Source organism: Astyanax mexicanus, chromosome 4 (assembly GCF_023375975.1).
Source record: "Astyanax mexicanus isolate ESR-SI-001 chromosome 4, AstMex3_surface, whole genome shotgun sequence".
In the NCBI taxonomy this organism is placed as follows: Eukaryota; Metazoa; Chordata; class Actinopteri; order Characiformes; family Acestrorhamphidae; genus Astyanax; species Astyanax mexicanus.
Window position 1 is genome coordinate 31,677,103 of NC_064411.1, and position 18,902 is coordinate 31,696,004.

General features: G+C 42.6%; 1 protein-coding gene across 2 annotated transcripts in view; it reads right to left on the minus strand.

Moving 5' to 3' along the window:
- Positions 1 to 8,447: 8,447 nt before the first annotated feature.
- klhl32 (kelch-like family member 32) overlaps positions 8,448 to 18,902 on the minus strand; it is a 28,990-nt gene continuing 18,535 nt past the window's right edge. For both annotated transcript variants that reach the window (XM_049478497.1, XM_049478496.1), the window contains 5 exons: positions 16,922 to 17,651; positions 14,806 to 14,864; positions 10,983 to 11,175; positions 10,326 to 10,420; positions 8,448 to 9,114 (listed from right to left, as the gene is read on the minus strand). In XM_049478497.1, coding sequence (XP_049334454.1) covers positions 8,953 to 9,114; positions 10,326 to 10,420; positions 10,983 to 11,175; positions 14,806 to 14,864; positions 16,922 to 17,651 — 1,239 coding nt within the window. In that variant the 3' untranslated portion in view covers positions 8,448 to 8,952. The remainder of the gene's footprint in view (positions 9,115 to 10,325; positions 10,421 to 10,982; positions 11,176 to 14,805; positions 14,865 to 16,921; positions 17,652 to 18,902) is intronic.

Genomic DNA, 18,902 nt, shown 5'->3' on the forward strand with positions numbered 1-18,902 from the left:
AAATCCCTTTATTGCTTTCCACAGATTCAGGGTTAATATGCAGTTTTTTGTATGTAATGGTTCAGAAACTTTACTGGTGAATTCATCTTCCTGCCCATTTTAAAGCACAATTCATTGCCATTTTGTTATTATTTAAAATACAAAAATCTAGATTTCATGATCTTTAATCAAAACATGAGGTTAAAATGACTTTAGGCCTAAGCTTTAGAGGATATCCAGTTGGCTAGCAGGCTACATAAATGAGTTACCTGGCTAAAGTGTGGGTGAGGTTAGCGACATTTCTAGTATTTCACAATCCATAGTTTCAAAGGGCTAGCTTTAGACTAGCTAGCCAATGTTACTTTATTTTAAAGAACCAGATTTACCAGTTCTTCATAACAAGCATAAAAGAAAATGCTAGTAGCTAGCCAGCTAAATCTTAGTAGCTAGCCAGCTAACTGTCCTGTTCCACCTAAAAAATTGCTGCACCACCTGCCCCCTTTCTGAAGACATACGATGCCCTAAAGCAGGGGTCGGCAATTAAGTTTGGCCGCGGGCAAGATATTTTCCAAAGGGCACAAAAAAAATCAGTTTTTGGAAAATGAAGTAGGTAAACCCAAAAAGAAAAAAATAAATAAATAAATAAACATTGCTCCTCATGGGGATCGAATCGCTGTCTTCAAGATCGCGGTCCAATACACTACCGCTGCTCCGGCTACTGAATTGGGACACAGCCGGGAAAAAAAGGCCTTATAAAGGATGGAGCCCAAGAATGGGTGGAAAAACGAGAACGGGCGGAAACTAAAGTCATGCCGAGCGCAACAGAGAGAAAGGGGAGGCATGCAAACTAAAGTTCGCCAGAGAAGGATTTTAATTTTAATTTTTATCATTATCGCTCTTTATAGTTGGGCCGCCTATTGCTGACACCTGCCCTAAAGTTTACTAGTTAACCAGCAGCAGTTAGGTTGCTGAACTTTAGCGCTCTACTGCTATGCTATAAACTTACTGGCCACTTTATTAGGTACACCTTGTTAGTACCGGGTTGGACACTTTTGTCTTCAGAATTGCTTTAATCCTTTGTGGCACAGATTCAACAAGGTACTGAAAACATTCCTCAGAGAGTCTGGTCCATATTAACATGATAGAATCACACAGTAGTTTTATCAGCTGCACATCCATGATGCAAATCTCCCGTTCCACCACATCTTAAAGGTGCTCTATTGGATTGAGGTCTGGTGACTGTGGGGCCATTCGAGTATAATGAACTCACTGTCGTGTTTAGAAAACCAGTCTGAGAGGATTCACACTATTTGACATGGCACATTATCCTGCTGGAAGCAGCATCAGAATTGTTGCTGAGTTGGGATTGGCTGATTCAACATTTGCGTTAATGTGCAGTTGGACAAGTGTACCTAATAAAGTGGCCGGTGAGTGTATATCTGTATGGGTTCTTGAAGAGTTGTGCCAATTCTTTTATTAGGGACAGAAGTTCTGTTCCACGTAGAGTTTAGATTCTCTGCCTGAGCCCGACCCGAACTCCAAAATGTTTTTAAAAAGCTCAGTTTTAATGGTCTAAAATGCTGTGTTTAAATCAGGCTTGTGCTCATAATATCAGTTCATGGCATGAAATGTGGTCAGTTTGTTTGTCATTCCTGGCTGTGACATTAGTAAATAGAATGCAGCTTTGTTTTCCCCAACAGCCTATTTTGCTAAGTGCGGACCACGCCTTATAGAAGTAGAAAAGGAAGAAAAAGGGGAGGGAACTCGGGGAAATTTGGGCTGGAGTTCTGAACTGCGTGCTGAAGAAGCGTGCAGTTATATCCCCCCCTTTTTATTTAATGAGAAGTGGAAGAGTAGAAAAAAGGGGGTTGTTGGGCAGGAGGTGGGTTGCGAAGTTTTCGTCACGAGAGATAGTTAGTTAGGGGAGGTATTTATAGGACGGTTGATTGATACGGGGTGGAGTTAGAACGTAGAGTTCGGGCGTGGTCCTTCTCCCAAACTTTTGTTATTACATAACATCATTTTGCTAAGTGCGGACCACGCCTTATAGAAGTAGAAAAGGAAGAAAAAGGGGAGGGAACTCGGGGAAATTTGGGCTGGAGTTCTGAACTGCGTGCTGAAGAAGCGTGCAGTTATATCCCCAAAATATGGAGCTTATAATGAAGCTAGTTTGAGATGAGCCTGTCTCGAATCGTCTGGTTTGGAACGGATGTATAAGTGGTACGCCTGAGAAGACCACCGTCCGAGAAGCTTGATGACGTGCTCGGGGATTCCTTGTCTGGAGGCGTTGGATGCTGCACCGATGCGGAATGAGTGGGCGGAGAATTGGTCTGGTGAGTAACCGTTGACTGAAAGGATGAGGCGGAAATGTGTGTGGAACCAGTGCCTTGTGATTATACTACCAGATTCCGTAGTGAACGGAGGATCCGAAGGTGATGCTTGTTGAGAGAGCCGGAGATTTAGGTGGTGGACGAGTGGTTCGTACGGGCTGAGGGGTGAGTCAAGTTTAAACAGATGGAGGATCGTGGTTTTGCCAAGTTGGTCAGTTTTGCTTCGCTTGATTTTAGAGGTGAGAGTATCCGAGTCCAGGATGCTGAGATCTGATATGAGGGGGTATGAAAAGGAGTTGTGGGAGATTTTAAGTGAAGTGAATTCTGAGCATCTGAGGAATCCGACGTATGCCAGGAGAAATAGCGATTGGAGCGTGGAGGATGTTGTCGGAGGGTAAAAGCCTGATCGGAGGGTTTGAATGCAACGATGGAGGATTTCTGGTGAGATGGGAGCTCGTTCGTGTGAGGATGGAGTTTCTGATTTTTGGATTCCTTTCAGGAGAAGGGAAATTTGAGGGTGATTAGAGGAAGGGTGTGGTATGCCAGTAATTAGTTTAGTGAAAAAATTGATAGCTGCCAGATGGACTCTGAGTGATGAGGAACGGGCTGAATGTTGAATGTGAATGAAAGTAATATAAGCTGCTATTACGGATGGATGATGAGAAGGGAAAGATATATTATGTGTGGAGTGGAAATTTTTGTATGCTTTCCAGCTTGACCAGTAAGTAGAGAGTGTCTGTGGGGAAACGGCTGAAAGGATGGTTTGTTGTGCTTGGAGGATTAGTTCGTTCAGACGGGGGTTAGGTGTAGTGTAGTTAGTGAAAATGGAGGTACCGGCGTTGGGTTGCAGTCTGCATGCGGAGCCAAGGATCTGGATTTCTGGAATTGAAAGCGAGAAAGAGAGTCAGCAATAGAGTTGGATAAACCTGGGATGTGGACAGCTTTAATTATAAACTGATGCTTAATGGAGTGCCAAGTGAGGCAACGGATAAAAGGCATTATGTCTAGCGATTTTGATCGATTTTTGTTGATGTGGACCGCGGCGAGATTGTCTGAATGGAGTAAAATTGATTTTCCTGACCATTCATGTCCCCAAAGGAGGGCAGCGACGAGGACCGGATATATGTCCAGAGAGCGCAGAAGAATCGCGCGGCTGCGCGGCGGAGCAGATGAAGTTCTCCGGCCGAGCAGAAGCGACCAGAGGAAGGAGCGGCATCTGTGAATAGCTTAATATCAAAAGAGCTGGAAGCTGCGTTGGCGTAGAAGAAAAACCCGTTAGATTGCAGAGGAGGCACAGCCAGAAATTGAGCTCTGACGTGCAGTATTAGTTGAGCATAACGAATGGTGGAGGGCTCGGACGAAAAGCCAAGCGGAGGAGGCGGGAAATGAAAGAACGACCCTGGGTTCGATTCGGGTTGTGAATAATGTGGCCGAGAGGGGAAAGACGGTGCTAGGTACGGGCGGGGAGACTTGAAAGGAGGCGGAGTCCAGAAAGATCCCAAGAAACTCGAGAGATGTGGAGGGACCAACGGAGTTCTCCGACAGCGGGGCACGGAGGCGAGTGAAAGCGCTGGTCATGGCTTCAAGACCCATCGAGAGGGGCGAGGAAGGAGGATCGATGACGAAGTTACCCAGGAGGTGGAGCACGAACTGGGGCCCGTGTTAAGCAAATCCAGCAGAGCGCCTTAGCAAAGGAGTCGAAGCTTGGGGTTACTTTTGCACCCGAAAGCAAGGTGAACTGAAAAACGGGCTCTGAAAAGGCGCCAGGAGTCAGGATGGAGAGGGAGGATTTTTGAAAGCCGAAACCACGTCAGCCTTAGACAGCCAGGCCCATCGCGGGATGGGGAGCTTCGTCCCGCAAACACACGTCAATGAAGGTCCAGATCCGGGGCGTCTTGGAATGTAGCAGGGTTCCAGTGTTGGAGATGAGCCGCAGCGCGAGCTGAGAGGGGGCGGCGCTGTAGATGGAGAATGAAGGTTAGGAAGCTCCAGCAAGGAGCTGAGCGGGTGCTGCAGCCCGGTGAGAAACGGCGAGAGAGGAGGCGGGGAGAGAATTGACGGAGTAAAGGAAGGAGAAAGGCTGGCTGGAAGGGACGGGTTGGAGAATAGTGTTGCCAACTGCTCAGTAAGGAAAGTAGCCATTGGCTGCAGTTTGTGAGTAAAACCCCTTAAATGTTAGAAATGTTACAAATGAACTCCGTCTGTTGCTTTTATAAATATAGGCAGAGACTTCTGAAAATAACTGCATTTTAACGTAAATTACATGATTAAGTTTTTTTTTTTTTTTTTTTTTTTTTTGACAGTCAGCGGCGGCTGTAGGTATGCGCAGTTCGTTGCAGCGTGTTTGAAGAGCAGTGTGAGTGTGTGGTCTGACTGAGACTGCGCTGTGAGTGTCGTGGGCGGGGCTCGCGGCAGCACCTGCTGCTCGCTGAGGAGAAACTGAAGAGCATGTGTGTTCATTTAAACTCTCAATAACAAACAAAAACTAAGTCGGCAAGTTGGCAACACTGTTGGAGAACAGCAGGAGGAACGCAGAAATGGAGAAGGAGGATGACCGAGAGAGGGGGTTTGAACGACTGAGGGGAAGAGGGAAACGAGAAAGACGAGAGAAACGAGGCGCTGAGGCGAAGTTGGTGCCGCGCCAGGTGTGCGAGAGCTGCAGCAGCGGCGAGGGGGTTTGGACGACAGAGGGAGGGGGAGTTGGACGACAGAGGGAGGGGGAGTTGGACGACAGAGGGAGGGGGAGTTGGACGACAGAGGGAGGGGGAGTTGGACGACAGAGGGAGGGGGAGTTGGACGACTGAGGGAGGGGGAGTTGGACGACTGAGGGAGGGGGAGTTGGACGACTGAGGGGAAGAGAGACGAGAGAGACGAGAGACGAGGCGCTGAGGCGAAGTTGGTGCCGCGCCAGGGGTGCGAGAGCTGCAGCGGCGGCGAGTTGAGCGGGTGACGTCATCAGGCCGCGACACTGGTGCGGCTCATGTGCGCTGTTCAGAGGTTCAGTGAAAAGTTCCGCTTTTGGAGCAGAACGGGGGAAAGGGACGCCACGGTCCTTCAAAAACCCGCTGCAGCTTAACAACAGTCCAATCGGACATGCGACGAGGCTGGGACTTACTAGGAGAGAGGGGCTCAGGGCCGGCGAGGCCGGCCGAGGAAGACGGGCGTCCGGAGCGACTAGCCCGCGCAGGAGGAGTAGGGGGAGAAGAGCGGCGGGAGCGCCGAGATCCGGGGGTGCACTGGTGAGGACGACCGACCCGGGAGGAAGAATAAGCAGTAGCCGGAGTAGAACCAGGAGTAGCCGGAATGGAGATTACGGAATTCAGACGACGAGCCCAGCGAGGTGGAGTAGGGGAAGGGGGAGAAGAGCAACGGGAGCGCCGAGATCCGGGGGTGCACTGGTGAGGACGACCGACCCGGGAGGAAGAATAAGCAGTAGCCGGAGTAGAACCAGGAGTAGCCGGAATGGAGATTACGGAATTCAGACGACGAGCCCGGCGAGGTGGAGCAGGAGTGGAGACAGGCTGGCTAGGAGGGAAGAGGTCCCCGTCGGAGGCGGTGAGTTAAAGGTCCATGGTGGAGAACAAGCTAATGCGAGCAGGCGGGTGCGGCAGATTCGACTGATGCGAAGTTTTCGTCACGAGAGATAGTTAGTTAGGGGAGGTATTTATAGGACGGTTGATTGATACGGGGTGGAGTTAGAACGTAGAGTTCGGGCGTGGTCCTTCTCCCAAACTTTTGTTATTACATAACATCATTTAAAGTTAATACAAAAAAAAAAATCACCCTCAATCATCAGAGCTACCAAAGTGTGGATTACAGTTGAGTATAATCAATGATCCACACTCAGAACCAATCATGTTTTTTGGAGTGTGGTTACCATGAAGTCTATTCTCCCACAATGCAAAGCATAAAGGGAGGAGATACTCGTGGATAAGAATGCATGTACAGCAGCATTGGCAGGTGAGTATACAGTGTAAAACAAAGTTTTTAACATTTATCACTGCGCCACCCTATTTTAGGGACCAGAATATAGAGTCCTAAACTCTTCCCCTTCACAAAAACAAATGATTGCCAGAGAATAGTAAGTATATTCATAAGTTTACTCTCTTAATGTGATGGCTGGGTTTGCACTGAAGCACAATGATGTTTTACATGTGATATATTATGGCTCAGAAACATTCTTAAATAATCTTCTATGGTGAGATGGGCTCTGTATTTTTTGGAATTTTTGTTTTGCATAATATCTTTAGCATTTCTAAAGAGTTACATTTTTAAATGCAGGCCCACGATGTGCATGAGTGAATCTGAATATGGTTTATTCTCCTGACCCCCAGTAAAGAACACCTGGTACATAATATTATATAGTTTTTAATAGTATTAAAGATTAGTATGTGATTGGGACACAGCTGTGTATTTTTCGCACTATAAGGCGCACTTAAAATCATTTAATTTTCCCAAAAATCGTCAGTGCGCCTTATAATCCTGCGTGCTTTGTGTATAAAGCCACTCTGCTGAAGTACAGAGTTTTAATAAGGCGTTTCAGTTAAGTTCTCCAGCAGCATTAGCATTAGCTGCTATCCACGCTAGCTCTTTAGCCATTCAGAGGGTATTGTTGTTCTGTAGCCTGCTGCTAACCTTGGCTAGCACTGCTGGAGCAGCATTAGCAAGCGGCTAACTACAGCATTAGCCCTTTTGCTGTACTGGACTGCAGCCTGTGTGTTTACTTTGTTAAAAGAAGATATGTGGGATGAACCACTAGCTAATATTGCCCTCGCTTAACTCAGGGTTCCTCAGTGTAGCTCTGTCAGGTGGTATTAGCCGCTAATGCTAATGTTCTAGCTTTAGTGTAAAACTAAGCGAACTTTACTCACCCGAATGAACAGTTTTCTGAAGAGAAATCTGTGTACATTTACATCCAGCGCTCATTTGACTTGTCTGGAATGTTTTTTTTTTTTTTTTTAAGAATTACAGTTTTGTTTACTTAACTTAGTTTAGCTTTACAGGTCTCGCCACCCAACGGTGAGACCTGCTGAATTTAGAAGGAAAACATGGCAACACCCCTGTTCCTACTACTATTTACTAGTTAGTGTCGCATAAAATGCGCCTTATAATCCGGAGCACCTTATAGTATGAAAAATACGGTACATTGTTTGTTAGAAAATATCTCAACATATTTCCCCCTTCATCCAAAATGTAGTCGAAATGTGTGGTTTGTATTTAGCTTAAATCTGGATCTATAAGGCTAGTGTTGCCTCACATTCGATGTACAGCAGTTTAGGATGCCCCCAATTAGCCTACAGTATTTTAATGTCAAATATGTTGATTTTTATGAAGATACACTATATGGCCAACGTTTTGGGACATGTGTTTTGAAACTTGTTCACTGTTCTAGTAGATGGAAACGTTCTACTAGATGTTGGACCATTGCTGTAAGGATTTGATTGCATTCAGCGACAGAAGCATTAGTAAAGTCAGGATGCTGGATGATTACCACTCTAAGTCATCCTCACCTCATCCCCAATATGTTTAGAGTTCAGTATTCTACAAGTGCATTCATTAAAAGGCATGTGCACAAACATTTGGACATATACAGCTCTGAAATTGAAACCAAATTGAAAACCTCTGGAATATAATCAAGAGAAAGGTGGATGATCACAAGCCATCAAACCAAGCTGAACTGCTTGGATTTGTGCACCAGGAATGGCATAAAGTTATTCAAAAGCAGTGTGTAAGACTGATGGAGGAGAACATGCCAAGATGCATAAAAGCTGTGATAAAAAAACAGGGTTATTCCCCCAAATATAGATTTCTGAACTCTTAAAACTTTTTTTAATATGAACTTGTTTTTTTTGTTATTTCAGCCATTTCTCATTTTCTGCAAATACATGCTCTAAATGACAATATTGTTATTTGAAATTTGGGAGAAATGTCCGTAGTTTAAAGAATAAAACAACAATGTTCATTTTACTCAAATATATACTTATAAATAGCAAATCAGAGAAACTGATTCAGAAACTGAAGTGGTCTCTTTTGTACTATCAGGAATGTTTTAGCCTGGATTGCTTATAAAATGAGGCACAAAACAGGGCAGCTAATCAGAACAACGGTCATTTACATATAGAAGTCTTAAAGGCACAGTAACAGACACAGTCTCTTTAATTGCAAGGGACAGATGTACAGCCCCTTAAAAACAAGGAAAGTGCTGAAATTAGTCGTGCAGTTAGCACCATGCTAATTGGTAGGCGCTCCAGTTAATTGTTCGACTACAGTCTTGGGTTAAGGGGGAACTTCTCCTCCGTTGGGCGTTTACTGGCACTTAGCTGGCAGTCTTCATTAGCTTCATTAGTAGTTTTACAGCAGTTGCAGTTTGTAGCTGGATGAGATGAGAGAAAACAAATGTGCTAAAAACATACGTTTGAGTTACAACAAGAATTTAGCTCCAACTTGAAATAAACTGTATGAATAATGAAATATTATAGTGTGTTTAGTCCGAATGTAGATCATCGTTCAGGTGGTCCACAGCATCAAACTCCCAAAGTCCATACATTTCTGTGGGAGTCCATTGTCTTGGTCCATGTGAAAAAGTTTATGTTTTCTGTTTGTTTACTCTGTGTGTGTGTGTGTGTGTGTGTGCATGTTTGTGTTAGAGTGTTCCTATGCGGTGATGGGGCATCTGTAGCGTTTGCAGGTTAGGGCAGGCGAAATACGGGGCAGGTAAAAAGCATGTTGCTATTCCATTCGAGGCGAATGGGAGAGTCGGCCCATAAAACACTTCTTCTTTTCCTTTGGTACTCACATCCAGAACCTGTCAATCACACAAACAATCGATTACTATATGACTCACTCAATATATGCACAATTTATCATATTTATCCTAAATATGCACTAATTACTTAACACGTTATTTACATTAAAGGTTTTTCTTGTTCTTTGTGAAATACAATAGGTATCTCTGAGTTGTATATGATGCTGCACATAAAACTCTTCCTCAACCTCCATTATCCACAGTAGTTATGAAAAGAATAGCCTCAGAAAAATGTGTTGATCAGAAAAGCACACAGGTCTACGTCAACCCGTTAATAAGTATTCATGGCCTCGCCCACACCTCGACTTGGGACCACCCACAGGTCTCGTCAGCTAAAGAGCTTTTTGCTAAAGCAACTATAGGTTTTAAAGCGGATGTCTGGTTGATTCCATGTTTTACCGAGACCGTAAATAAACACTGAGAAGCACGGTTTGACAAGGCAGCACAACTCGACAGAACACCGGTTAAAGCGGATGCCGTTCATGTCAGATTTTATGATATAGAGCAGACTCTGGGGCTTCAACGTGGTCAAACTGCCCAAGCACTGAATCAGCAAGTCTGAGGTAAGAGTTTAGAAGAGTTGGTTTAGCTCAAAGAAACGTTATCAAGGTCGTGGGAAGAGTGGCGCCGCTATGACTTTACCTAGCACTCAGTGCTATATCTTTATAACTAAGGCTGTACCTCTGAAAACATTTTGTTTTTTAAGTTTTAGAGTTTTTGGCATAGCTTGCTAACTTTTCAGGTGTCCTTCATCGCCCTCCTCTGTTTCGGCTTTCTAAAGAAGGCTGTTCTTTGTAGGTGGTCACTCATAAAACATGGAGATATTAGCATTCGCTGAGGGAGATGACCTTGACCCCACCACCAAACTGTCAAAACCACCTCTTTCTACACTTGCACGCAAAAACTTCACTCGAGCAAAAAGAGCAGCCGCAAGCAATGCAAATAGTGTGCAAGTACAACAGTATTTCGTAGCGGTACTTCAGTGCACACATTATTTAATTTTATGTGCTCATGAGTTTCACAGTTGTGCTCGCCAGAAGAAAATTTGCACACGCAAAATGTTAAAACTCGCAGGTTAATTTTTTTGCACCCCCCGACTTTTGACATTGCTGTGACACCATACTCCAAGGCACCCTAACACCAGCAATTTAATTTTATTTACCCTGCTTCTTAAGAGTTATTTATTTAGCTTAAAAAGACAGAATACTGACCTGAATGCAGGCCAAAGGTTCATTAGTCCAGATTGAGTATCCACCAACCACGTAGATCCTGTCATCATGGACCGCCACACCTGCCTCGTTTTGGCCTGTATGAGTGAGAGACATTATAACACAAAATTTACAACCATGTCAAATATACATGTGTAATATACACGAACACCAAAAACACATAAACAGACCGAATAAAATATGTTCACGCTATTATGTGTCAGCTGGCCACAAGTTACGTAACAAATACAGTGAGTAGCTTCTCATTTGTTACAGAAACATGTCTAAAGACACATCCTGTGGTTGTGGAAAAGATGTGATGATGTCAGCTGAAGACCTGACTACCTGAATATACTGAAGGACAAGGTTATTCCATCAATAGAATTTTTTCTTTTCTGATGGTAAGGGCATATTCCAAGATGACAATGCCAAGATTCATAAAACTGGAATTGTGAAATAGTGGTTCAGGGAGCATGAGATCATCATTTTCACACAGTCCAGACCTTAACCCCATTGAGAATCTTTGGAATATGCTGGAGAAGGCTTTGTGCAGTGCTCCAAATTACCCATCAGAAAGCATTAGGCATTTCATGAACAACTAGAAGACTATCAGGTATATAAGAGAGTGTTTGTTTTGTGTGAATATATATTTCTATATACCGGTCAGTAAGCTGAAGGTGCAGCGTGTCCACTGGTCCAGGTCTATATTGTAGGAGTCTATGTGCCGGACCAGGATGCGGTCATTATTAAAGTCCAAGTCGTTTCCTCCCAGCACGTACAGCTGCCTCCGCACCGCCGCCATCACATGATACACCCTCCTCTGCAGCATGGGGCTCCGCATCAACCACTGATTCTACATCACACAGATGAATCAGACTGCATTAAACATCCCTAAACCAACACTGCCTTTCAATTCTGCTGTTCTAGCACCTTCAATGTATTTTAAATTTGAAAGGCCTTTTACCAAAAACAGTCTCCGCTGTTTACAAACAGAGGTAAACAAACATTGCATCAGTAGCAGATTTTCCATCCACCAAGATTTTTATGAATTCTGAATGTATTAAAAACTGATGGAAAAAGTTCACAATTGGGAAAAACACTCAAACAGCATCAAACAATCCAAACAATTTGAAATCTAATGCTTATGTTTTTTTTTTGCATGTGGCCCATAAACTATGTTTTGGCTCATGCAGTAAGTGTGCGCACATATGTGTGTATGAGAGAGAGATAGAGAGATAGAGAGAGAGAGAGAGAGAGAGAGAGAGGGAGGGAAAGGGACAGAAAGAGAGTATAGCCATCTGTGTGGATGGGGGTTGGTGTTACTGGCAGGTGAATCTAGAGCTTCTATGAATACCAATGAGTTTATCCTCTCATTCCACTTCAGTATCATCCTCTCTCTCTCTCTCTGTCTTTCTAGTTGTCTTTTTTCCTCTTTCACTGTCTTTTTTGTTTATCTTTTTTTTCTCGTTCTGCACCTTATTTTCTCTTTCCATTCCCTCTTTGTTTATTTTACCTCTTTCTGCTACTTGGCCACTAAGCTCCAGTGCTAATTAGTGGGGTATAAGCAGTGTTGGGCACGTTACTTTGAAAAAGTAATTAGTTATAGTTACTCGTTACTTCTCCAAAAAAGTAACTGAGTTACTAATGGAGTTACTCCACTATAAAAGTAATTAGTTACCAGTAAAAGTAACTATAGCGTTACTTTTTATTATTCGCCCGTCAAAAAAGGAAATCAATTATGCATTTACTATTATTATTAGAAAAATAACAAACGAAAATTAACCCAAAATGTTGACAAAAATATAATCTAACGAATTACAAAAAAACAAAACGAAATTCTCCACAGAACCAAAGAAAATTACTAAAACTTGTAATACTGAAAAAAACGGAAAAAAACAGAAAAACGCGTCTGGGGATGAAATTAAACAATCCAAGCCACACTCAAAGGAAACATGTATATATAAACAAAACAAAATAATAGACAAAAACAACAATCTAATGACCGTTAAAATGGTATTAATATAACAGCTTCACCCAAAAAATCCGACCTGACCCAGCCCCACATTCTGCCCAAGCCCGAACCATGAACTGTCATTATGAGCCTGACCCGAACCGCCCTATAAACTGTCTGTTTTCGGGCTGATTGAATGAGCGAAATATAATCAGAATTATGTTAATTAACACTGTAACATAAAAGCACAGAACTATTATTTAATTTAAATGATTTTTAAGAACAGCTACACACAATGCTGCAAGTCAAATGCGGAGGCGTTCACGTGCGCCCAGAGCTACGTGATTACATTTTTCATTTTTTATTATAGTTTAATTTTATTTTATTTATTTTTTTTTAAAAGTAAGTTTTTAGGGTGGGCTTGCTAGTTTGTATTAGTTTTCACACATCTCATCAGAGAGCTCAATCTAAGAAAGGTGAGAGAGAAAGAAAGAGAGAGAAAGAGAGAGATTTGCGTGTTCTGGTATGAGCTACTCACAGGTAAATGTTCTCACACACTGTATCTCCTGTTTCTCTTTCATCTGCCTCGCACGCATATTGTAATCCCATACATAATTCTGCAGTTTCTCAGTGTTTTCTGTCGTATTTTGCGGCTAGCGCGAGCGCTGTACACAAGAACTAACGCCACGGACCACGAGGTGCCGCGCGCTCGGCACAACACCGCCCGCTGTACAACTCCGCTGTACAACAGCGCTTATAAATAAATTAAACACGAAAATGATGGTATTCTATCAGTAATTTCAGTTCGTTTTAGTTAGTTTTATAAACACAAAATACAGTTCGAGATAGTTGTTTTTTCCTTTTAATTACCGTTTTTATTAGATTCAGTTAACACAAATGTTTTTTCACTTTCAGTTTTCGCTATTTCGTTCGCTTTAGTGAACAATAATAATTGGTTACTTAGCAACATTGTGATTATCAGACCAGAGCTTTATATAAAATAAAAATAGGAGCCCGATTTCGGGTCGGTCCTCGGGTCAGGTCGGGTTCGGGCAAAGAATCTAAGCTCTAAAAGAGAAAGCAGCAGCACCACAAAAACCGGAGCAGCTTAAAAGAGCTTAACGTCTTTAAATCGAAACTTGGCCTGTCCACGGCAATCACTGAATTAATTAGAGCACGCAAATCGTCACAATTGTGCCTCACTTCACCACGCCAAACCACAGGCACAGCGGCCAGAAGCTCAAGTTCACCGGACAGAGGAGGGGTTAACCAGGTCAAAGCGAAGTTAAAAAAAAAAAGTTAATAGAGCGGCTAAAGTAACGTGCAGTAACGGGGTGTTGGAAATGGTAACGGCGTTATAGTTACAGTCAGAGTAATTAGTTAGATTACTCGTTACTGAAAAAAAGAACGGCGTTAGTAACGTTAGTTTTAACGCCGTTACTCCCAACACTGGGTATAAGCTCCTATTACTTGTTAGCTGCATTAGCCCAACTACTCATTGTTGGGGTGTAAACATACAGCATAACTTACAGCTAATAAGTTAATTTATATATAAGCCTTTTAGCTTCTTTCACGGCTTTATAGCTACATTAGCATTGTATCTTTTAGTGCTAAATTGGTAGTGTACAAGGTTTCTTAAATTTATAGCCACTGGTACATTAGCTGTACGTAACTGGTATGTTAGCTGGTACGTTGTGTACTGGTATGTTAGCTAGTTTCCTTACATTACAGCTACATTAGCCGTTTAGCTTTAGTGCTAATTTATTAGGGTATAAGTTTCCTTTACTTTATAGCTATATTAGCCATGTAGCTTCAGTGCTAATTGGTTGGGTATAAGCTTAATTTTCATTATAGCTACATTAACCACATAGCTTTACCGTGTTTAGCTTTACTGCGTGTAGCTTTACCGCTAATTGGTTTGGTATAAGCTTCCTTTACTTTATAGCTTCCTTTACTTTATAGCTTTGTAGCTTCAGCGCTAATTAGTTGGGTATAAACTTTATTTACTTTATAGCTACATTAGCCCTGTAGCTTCAGTGCTAATTTGTTAGGGTATAGGTTTTCTTTATTTTATAGCTACAGCTTCTATAGCATTGTAGCTTTTAGGGCTAATTCTGTAAGGTTCAAGTTTTCTTTACTTTATAGCAAAATTAGCTGAAACAAACATACAAATAAACACAAAAGATGATATGATTATCAAATATTATTCAGGTTGTGTCCCTTTATTGTACGATAAGTCGATAATTATGTAATTATCATGACAGGCCTAGGTATAAGCATCCACTGCTGGTTAGCTTTATTAATCTTGTTAACTAGATATTTATAATCTTCTATTACTTAGCTACAACAGTCTCATACCTTGAGAGATAACTGTTGGGGTAAATGCTTTAATTGTTGATACATTTATTAGCCTTTAGCTCCAGTGTAAAACTAGAGAAGAACCAAAAGTATTTGGCTAAACCTTAAACACAGTAAGTCAATGTCACAGAAGCTTAATTATCCAAAAAATACACACATATACTTCTTGTTTACCTGCTCTGGGTCAAACACCATCAGTCTGTTCTGGTACTGTGCTGTATTTGTTACACCACCTATAGAAGGGGAATCAAAAACGGTTAGTATTGATAGTATTCCAGGCAGACATATCAGCTAAGACAGGGATAACACTTGACCTGTAATTTACAATAATAAGCAATTTTATGCTTGAATTTTCTCCCTTGTTAAAAGCACATTTCCAGTTTTGAAAAATTAGCACACAAATTCCTAGCGTCTTTCACGAGATACTGTCTGGATCTGATGGACAGTGACAATGCCATCCATTTTCCAATCAGAGCCTGCTCTAGTTTCTACATTGTTGGATGTATTAAAATCAGCATGATTTTAAGTCATCGAGCATCAAGACAATGGCAGATCAGCTCTTATTTGTAGCAGAAAACAAAACCTAAAAAGGCACTATAAAAATGCTTAGGTTAAAGTAAATACATGTTGGAGCAGAGCTGAAAGCCTGTGAATGTTGGGGAGTTATTTACAGAGACATTATGCAGTCATTTTGTATGTATGTACAGTACCAGCTAAAAGTGTGGACACACCTCTTCTCATTCAATGTGTTTTCTTACTTTTTATGATTTTCTACTTTGTACTTTTAATATTAAAAATATTAAAACTATACAGGAACACATACAGAATTATTAAAACAACCAAAATATGTTTAATACTTTAGATAAATACATTTATCTTTGAGGACAGATCTGCACACTCTTGGTATTTTAATCTCAGTGTCTTCATGAGGGAGAGTCACCTGAAATAGTTTTCTCAGCATCTTTAAGGAAGGAGTTCCTGGAGGTGCTGAACAATAGCTGCTACTTTTTCTTTACGCTGTGAAGCTCCAGCTTGTCCCAAATCACCATCTCAGTTGATCAGGTTTAGATTAGGGAATTGTAGAGGTCAAACACTTTTTTGTTTACTATGTAATTCTATATGTGTCCCTTAAATGTTTTCATGTCTTTAATATTAATGTACAATGTAGAAAATAAATATATTTTGTGCAGCTTTCCAGACAGGGGTTAGGCAAAGTCATGCACTATATTTTTATTTTAAAAGAACATTCCCATTCAAAATGCTGTGTAGTCCAATACTAGACTTAATCCCTATCTGGGAAACTGAAGATGAATGTTCACAAACAACTGCCAGTTATAGCTTCCCCCGAAAATGAGCAAAAGGAGACAGGGAGAAAAGATAAAGAAAGCGCGAAATTCTGTGTTATGGAGATTCTAGACCTTTCAACAGAGCACAGAAGGCAAAAACACATTTGACTTGGGCCCCGTCAAGTTTTTTGTCTTCGTTTTGGACTTCCGTCCACACAAAAATTGTGTTTCGGTCACTGAAAAGGTAGCTTTTCGAAAACGCCTGACAAGGTGGACATTTTTAAAAACTGCTTTCAGCAGAGAAATGAGGGTGTGGAAAACGAAACTGTCTGAAAATGCTGACGTCACACTGTGAGTTTACATTTGCTTAGCCTGTTCAGAATCAGCCTGAAACATTGACAGCGCCTGCATTGGTTCTGTTCCCTTTGCGATTTGCGGATTAATTACATGTTTACAGCTTAATTTAATGTTACTCTCACATTATCTAACACAACGGAGGCACCAAAATGCACTGTGTGCAGTTTTTTTCCAAGCCTTCTGTCCAGAGGTACAAACCTTCTGGATCAGGCCTGAATGAATAAGCTCCTAGTGAGACAATTTTTTAAATGAAGTAGTTGTTGCAGAGGAGTAGCGAGAAAACTTCTGAATGTCTAGTGAATAGACTATGATTAAGACCTTCACTGCTATGGGCTAAGAATAAAAATATTATCTATTAATGACCAACAGGCAATTGCTAAAACACAGAGATGAAAACAAAGTATGAGAAATGTTTTTGGCTGAAAACTTTCTGAAAAATTCAGCTGATCTAACTGGGATTTCCCTGATTTAAAATATTTCATCATATACACGTCACCCTCAAAACACCTTTCCCTTCCCTTGTCTTGTGGAAGTAATCAAATTATTGGTAAAAAAACATCTTGATATAAGCATCAGTAAGCAAATGGGGAATAGCTGACGATTTTTTTGTCAATGTGACTCGTTTTCAAATTGAACCATGACCGTACCAGATATCCACAGAAGATCATCTGCCACACACCCGGCATGGCAAGACAGTGACCGGTCAAACGGCTGGACGTAGCTCCACTTGTTCCTGCGGGGGCAGTAGCGCTCCACACTGGGCAAAACCTGCCTCAGTTCATTCCTGCCCCCAACCGCGTACAGGTACTGCCCCAGGGCGGCTAGCACGAAGTGCTCACGACAAGCCTTCATCGATGCCACATCTGTCCAGCAGTTGGCCCGCGGATCGTAGCGGCACATGCTCCGTACGGCACATGTGCGTCCACTCGCGTGTTCCACCTCACCGCCTGCCACGAACAGAAAGTTACCCATTACTGCTGCGCAGTGGTGGCTCCGCCCTGTCGGCATGGGTGCAAGTTCACTCCAGTTGGCTCCACCCCCCACCTGTCTTAGGTTTTCCTGAGGGGCAGGGTTAAAAAAGCGCAGCTCTCGGACGCGGCTGACCTCGCGTTTGCGGCCGCCGGTGATGTAGAGCGTGAGCGACCGGTAGCGGGGGGTGGTCCGCGAAGTCTGGTGCAGCGGCTGGGCGAAGACGCAGCTGTGGTAATCTAGCGCCTCCTCCAGCAGGGCGGTGGCGGTGGGGCAGGTGCGCAGCAGGGGCAGGCTGCAGGACACGCGCTGCAGGGTGGACAGGTCCATCAGGCCGAAACGGACGTGCTGCAAGAGCTCCTCTGAGTGATGAAGCCGACAGCCGTGCTCCAACCAGCGCACCAGCAACTAACAGAGAGAGAGAGAGAGGGAGATTTGACTGAAGGTTGTGATGGATTAGAGAGCTTCCTCAGGGCAGAATAAATTACCCTCTGACACACACACACTGACACATACACACACACAGACACACACACGCAGTGAAAGAAGAAGAAGGAAAAAAACAAAGAGGCAGAAAATGTGATTTCCAGAGCACGAGGGTGTGATGATGATTGACAGGTGCAGTATATCAGGGCAGGTCTGATTCGCGCACACACACACATGCATGAGCTGCCCATCATGCTGCCCTCTGATGGCTGAATTAACCCGGAGTGTGTGTGTGGGTGCCAGAGAGGGAGTGTGTGTAGCTGGGTGTAATCAGGCAGTGATGAGGCTGAAGCTGGATGGTGGAGAGGTCAGAACGAGAGGCCATCAGAGGCGGAGAGGTTTTTATCAGCGGGTGGGGGGAATTATCCATGGGTTGGGAGCGTAACTGGGGGGAAAGGAACAGGCACATGCAGACACACACACAAACACTTAGCAAAGGCAGGACACAGTAATGCTATAAAATGTTATTTATATATAATTTATTCAGTGGAAATATATTAACAACAAAAATGTGTTATTATTGAAATGATTTGGATGAATCATCAGATTAACTATTAAAGTCACAATAATCTGTGTGGGTTGTGGGTTCCCCAGTCCCATTTCCACAAACAGAGTTGACAGGTATAGACAACAGCAGCAAACAGTGGTACAGGTAATCACTGAGCTTCAGTAAGGTTGCTTACTATAGCTGGCAAATTGACCACCACTAGCATAGTAGAGACATTTTGGACACTAAAACACACACACATATATATTTATATTTTTAGGTTGAAAAGTGTCCAAAATGCCTGTCTCTACTATGTTAGATATATAAATATATATTATGATTATCTACAGGTCGACTAAGACTCATCGTGTGTATCAATCTATCAACCTGTGTGAGCTTCACATCTAAGGAGATTGGGACATGTTTGGAAGTTGGACTACTGTATCCAATTCAAACACTCGCTTGTATTTATTACAGATTGTTCCCTTAACCCCTTAACATGCCTTGTCCTCTATACAGGCTACAGGTGTAGGTGATACAAAACCCTTTTTTTCTGAGGTAAAATAACTTATTTAGATATCTCCTACAGGATATTTGGAGAAGCTGCCTGTTTTCTCTCTACTCCACTTAATAATTTCAGATCAGTAACAAGAATCCATCCAAATTCTGCATGTTAAAAAACAGAC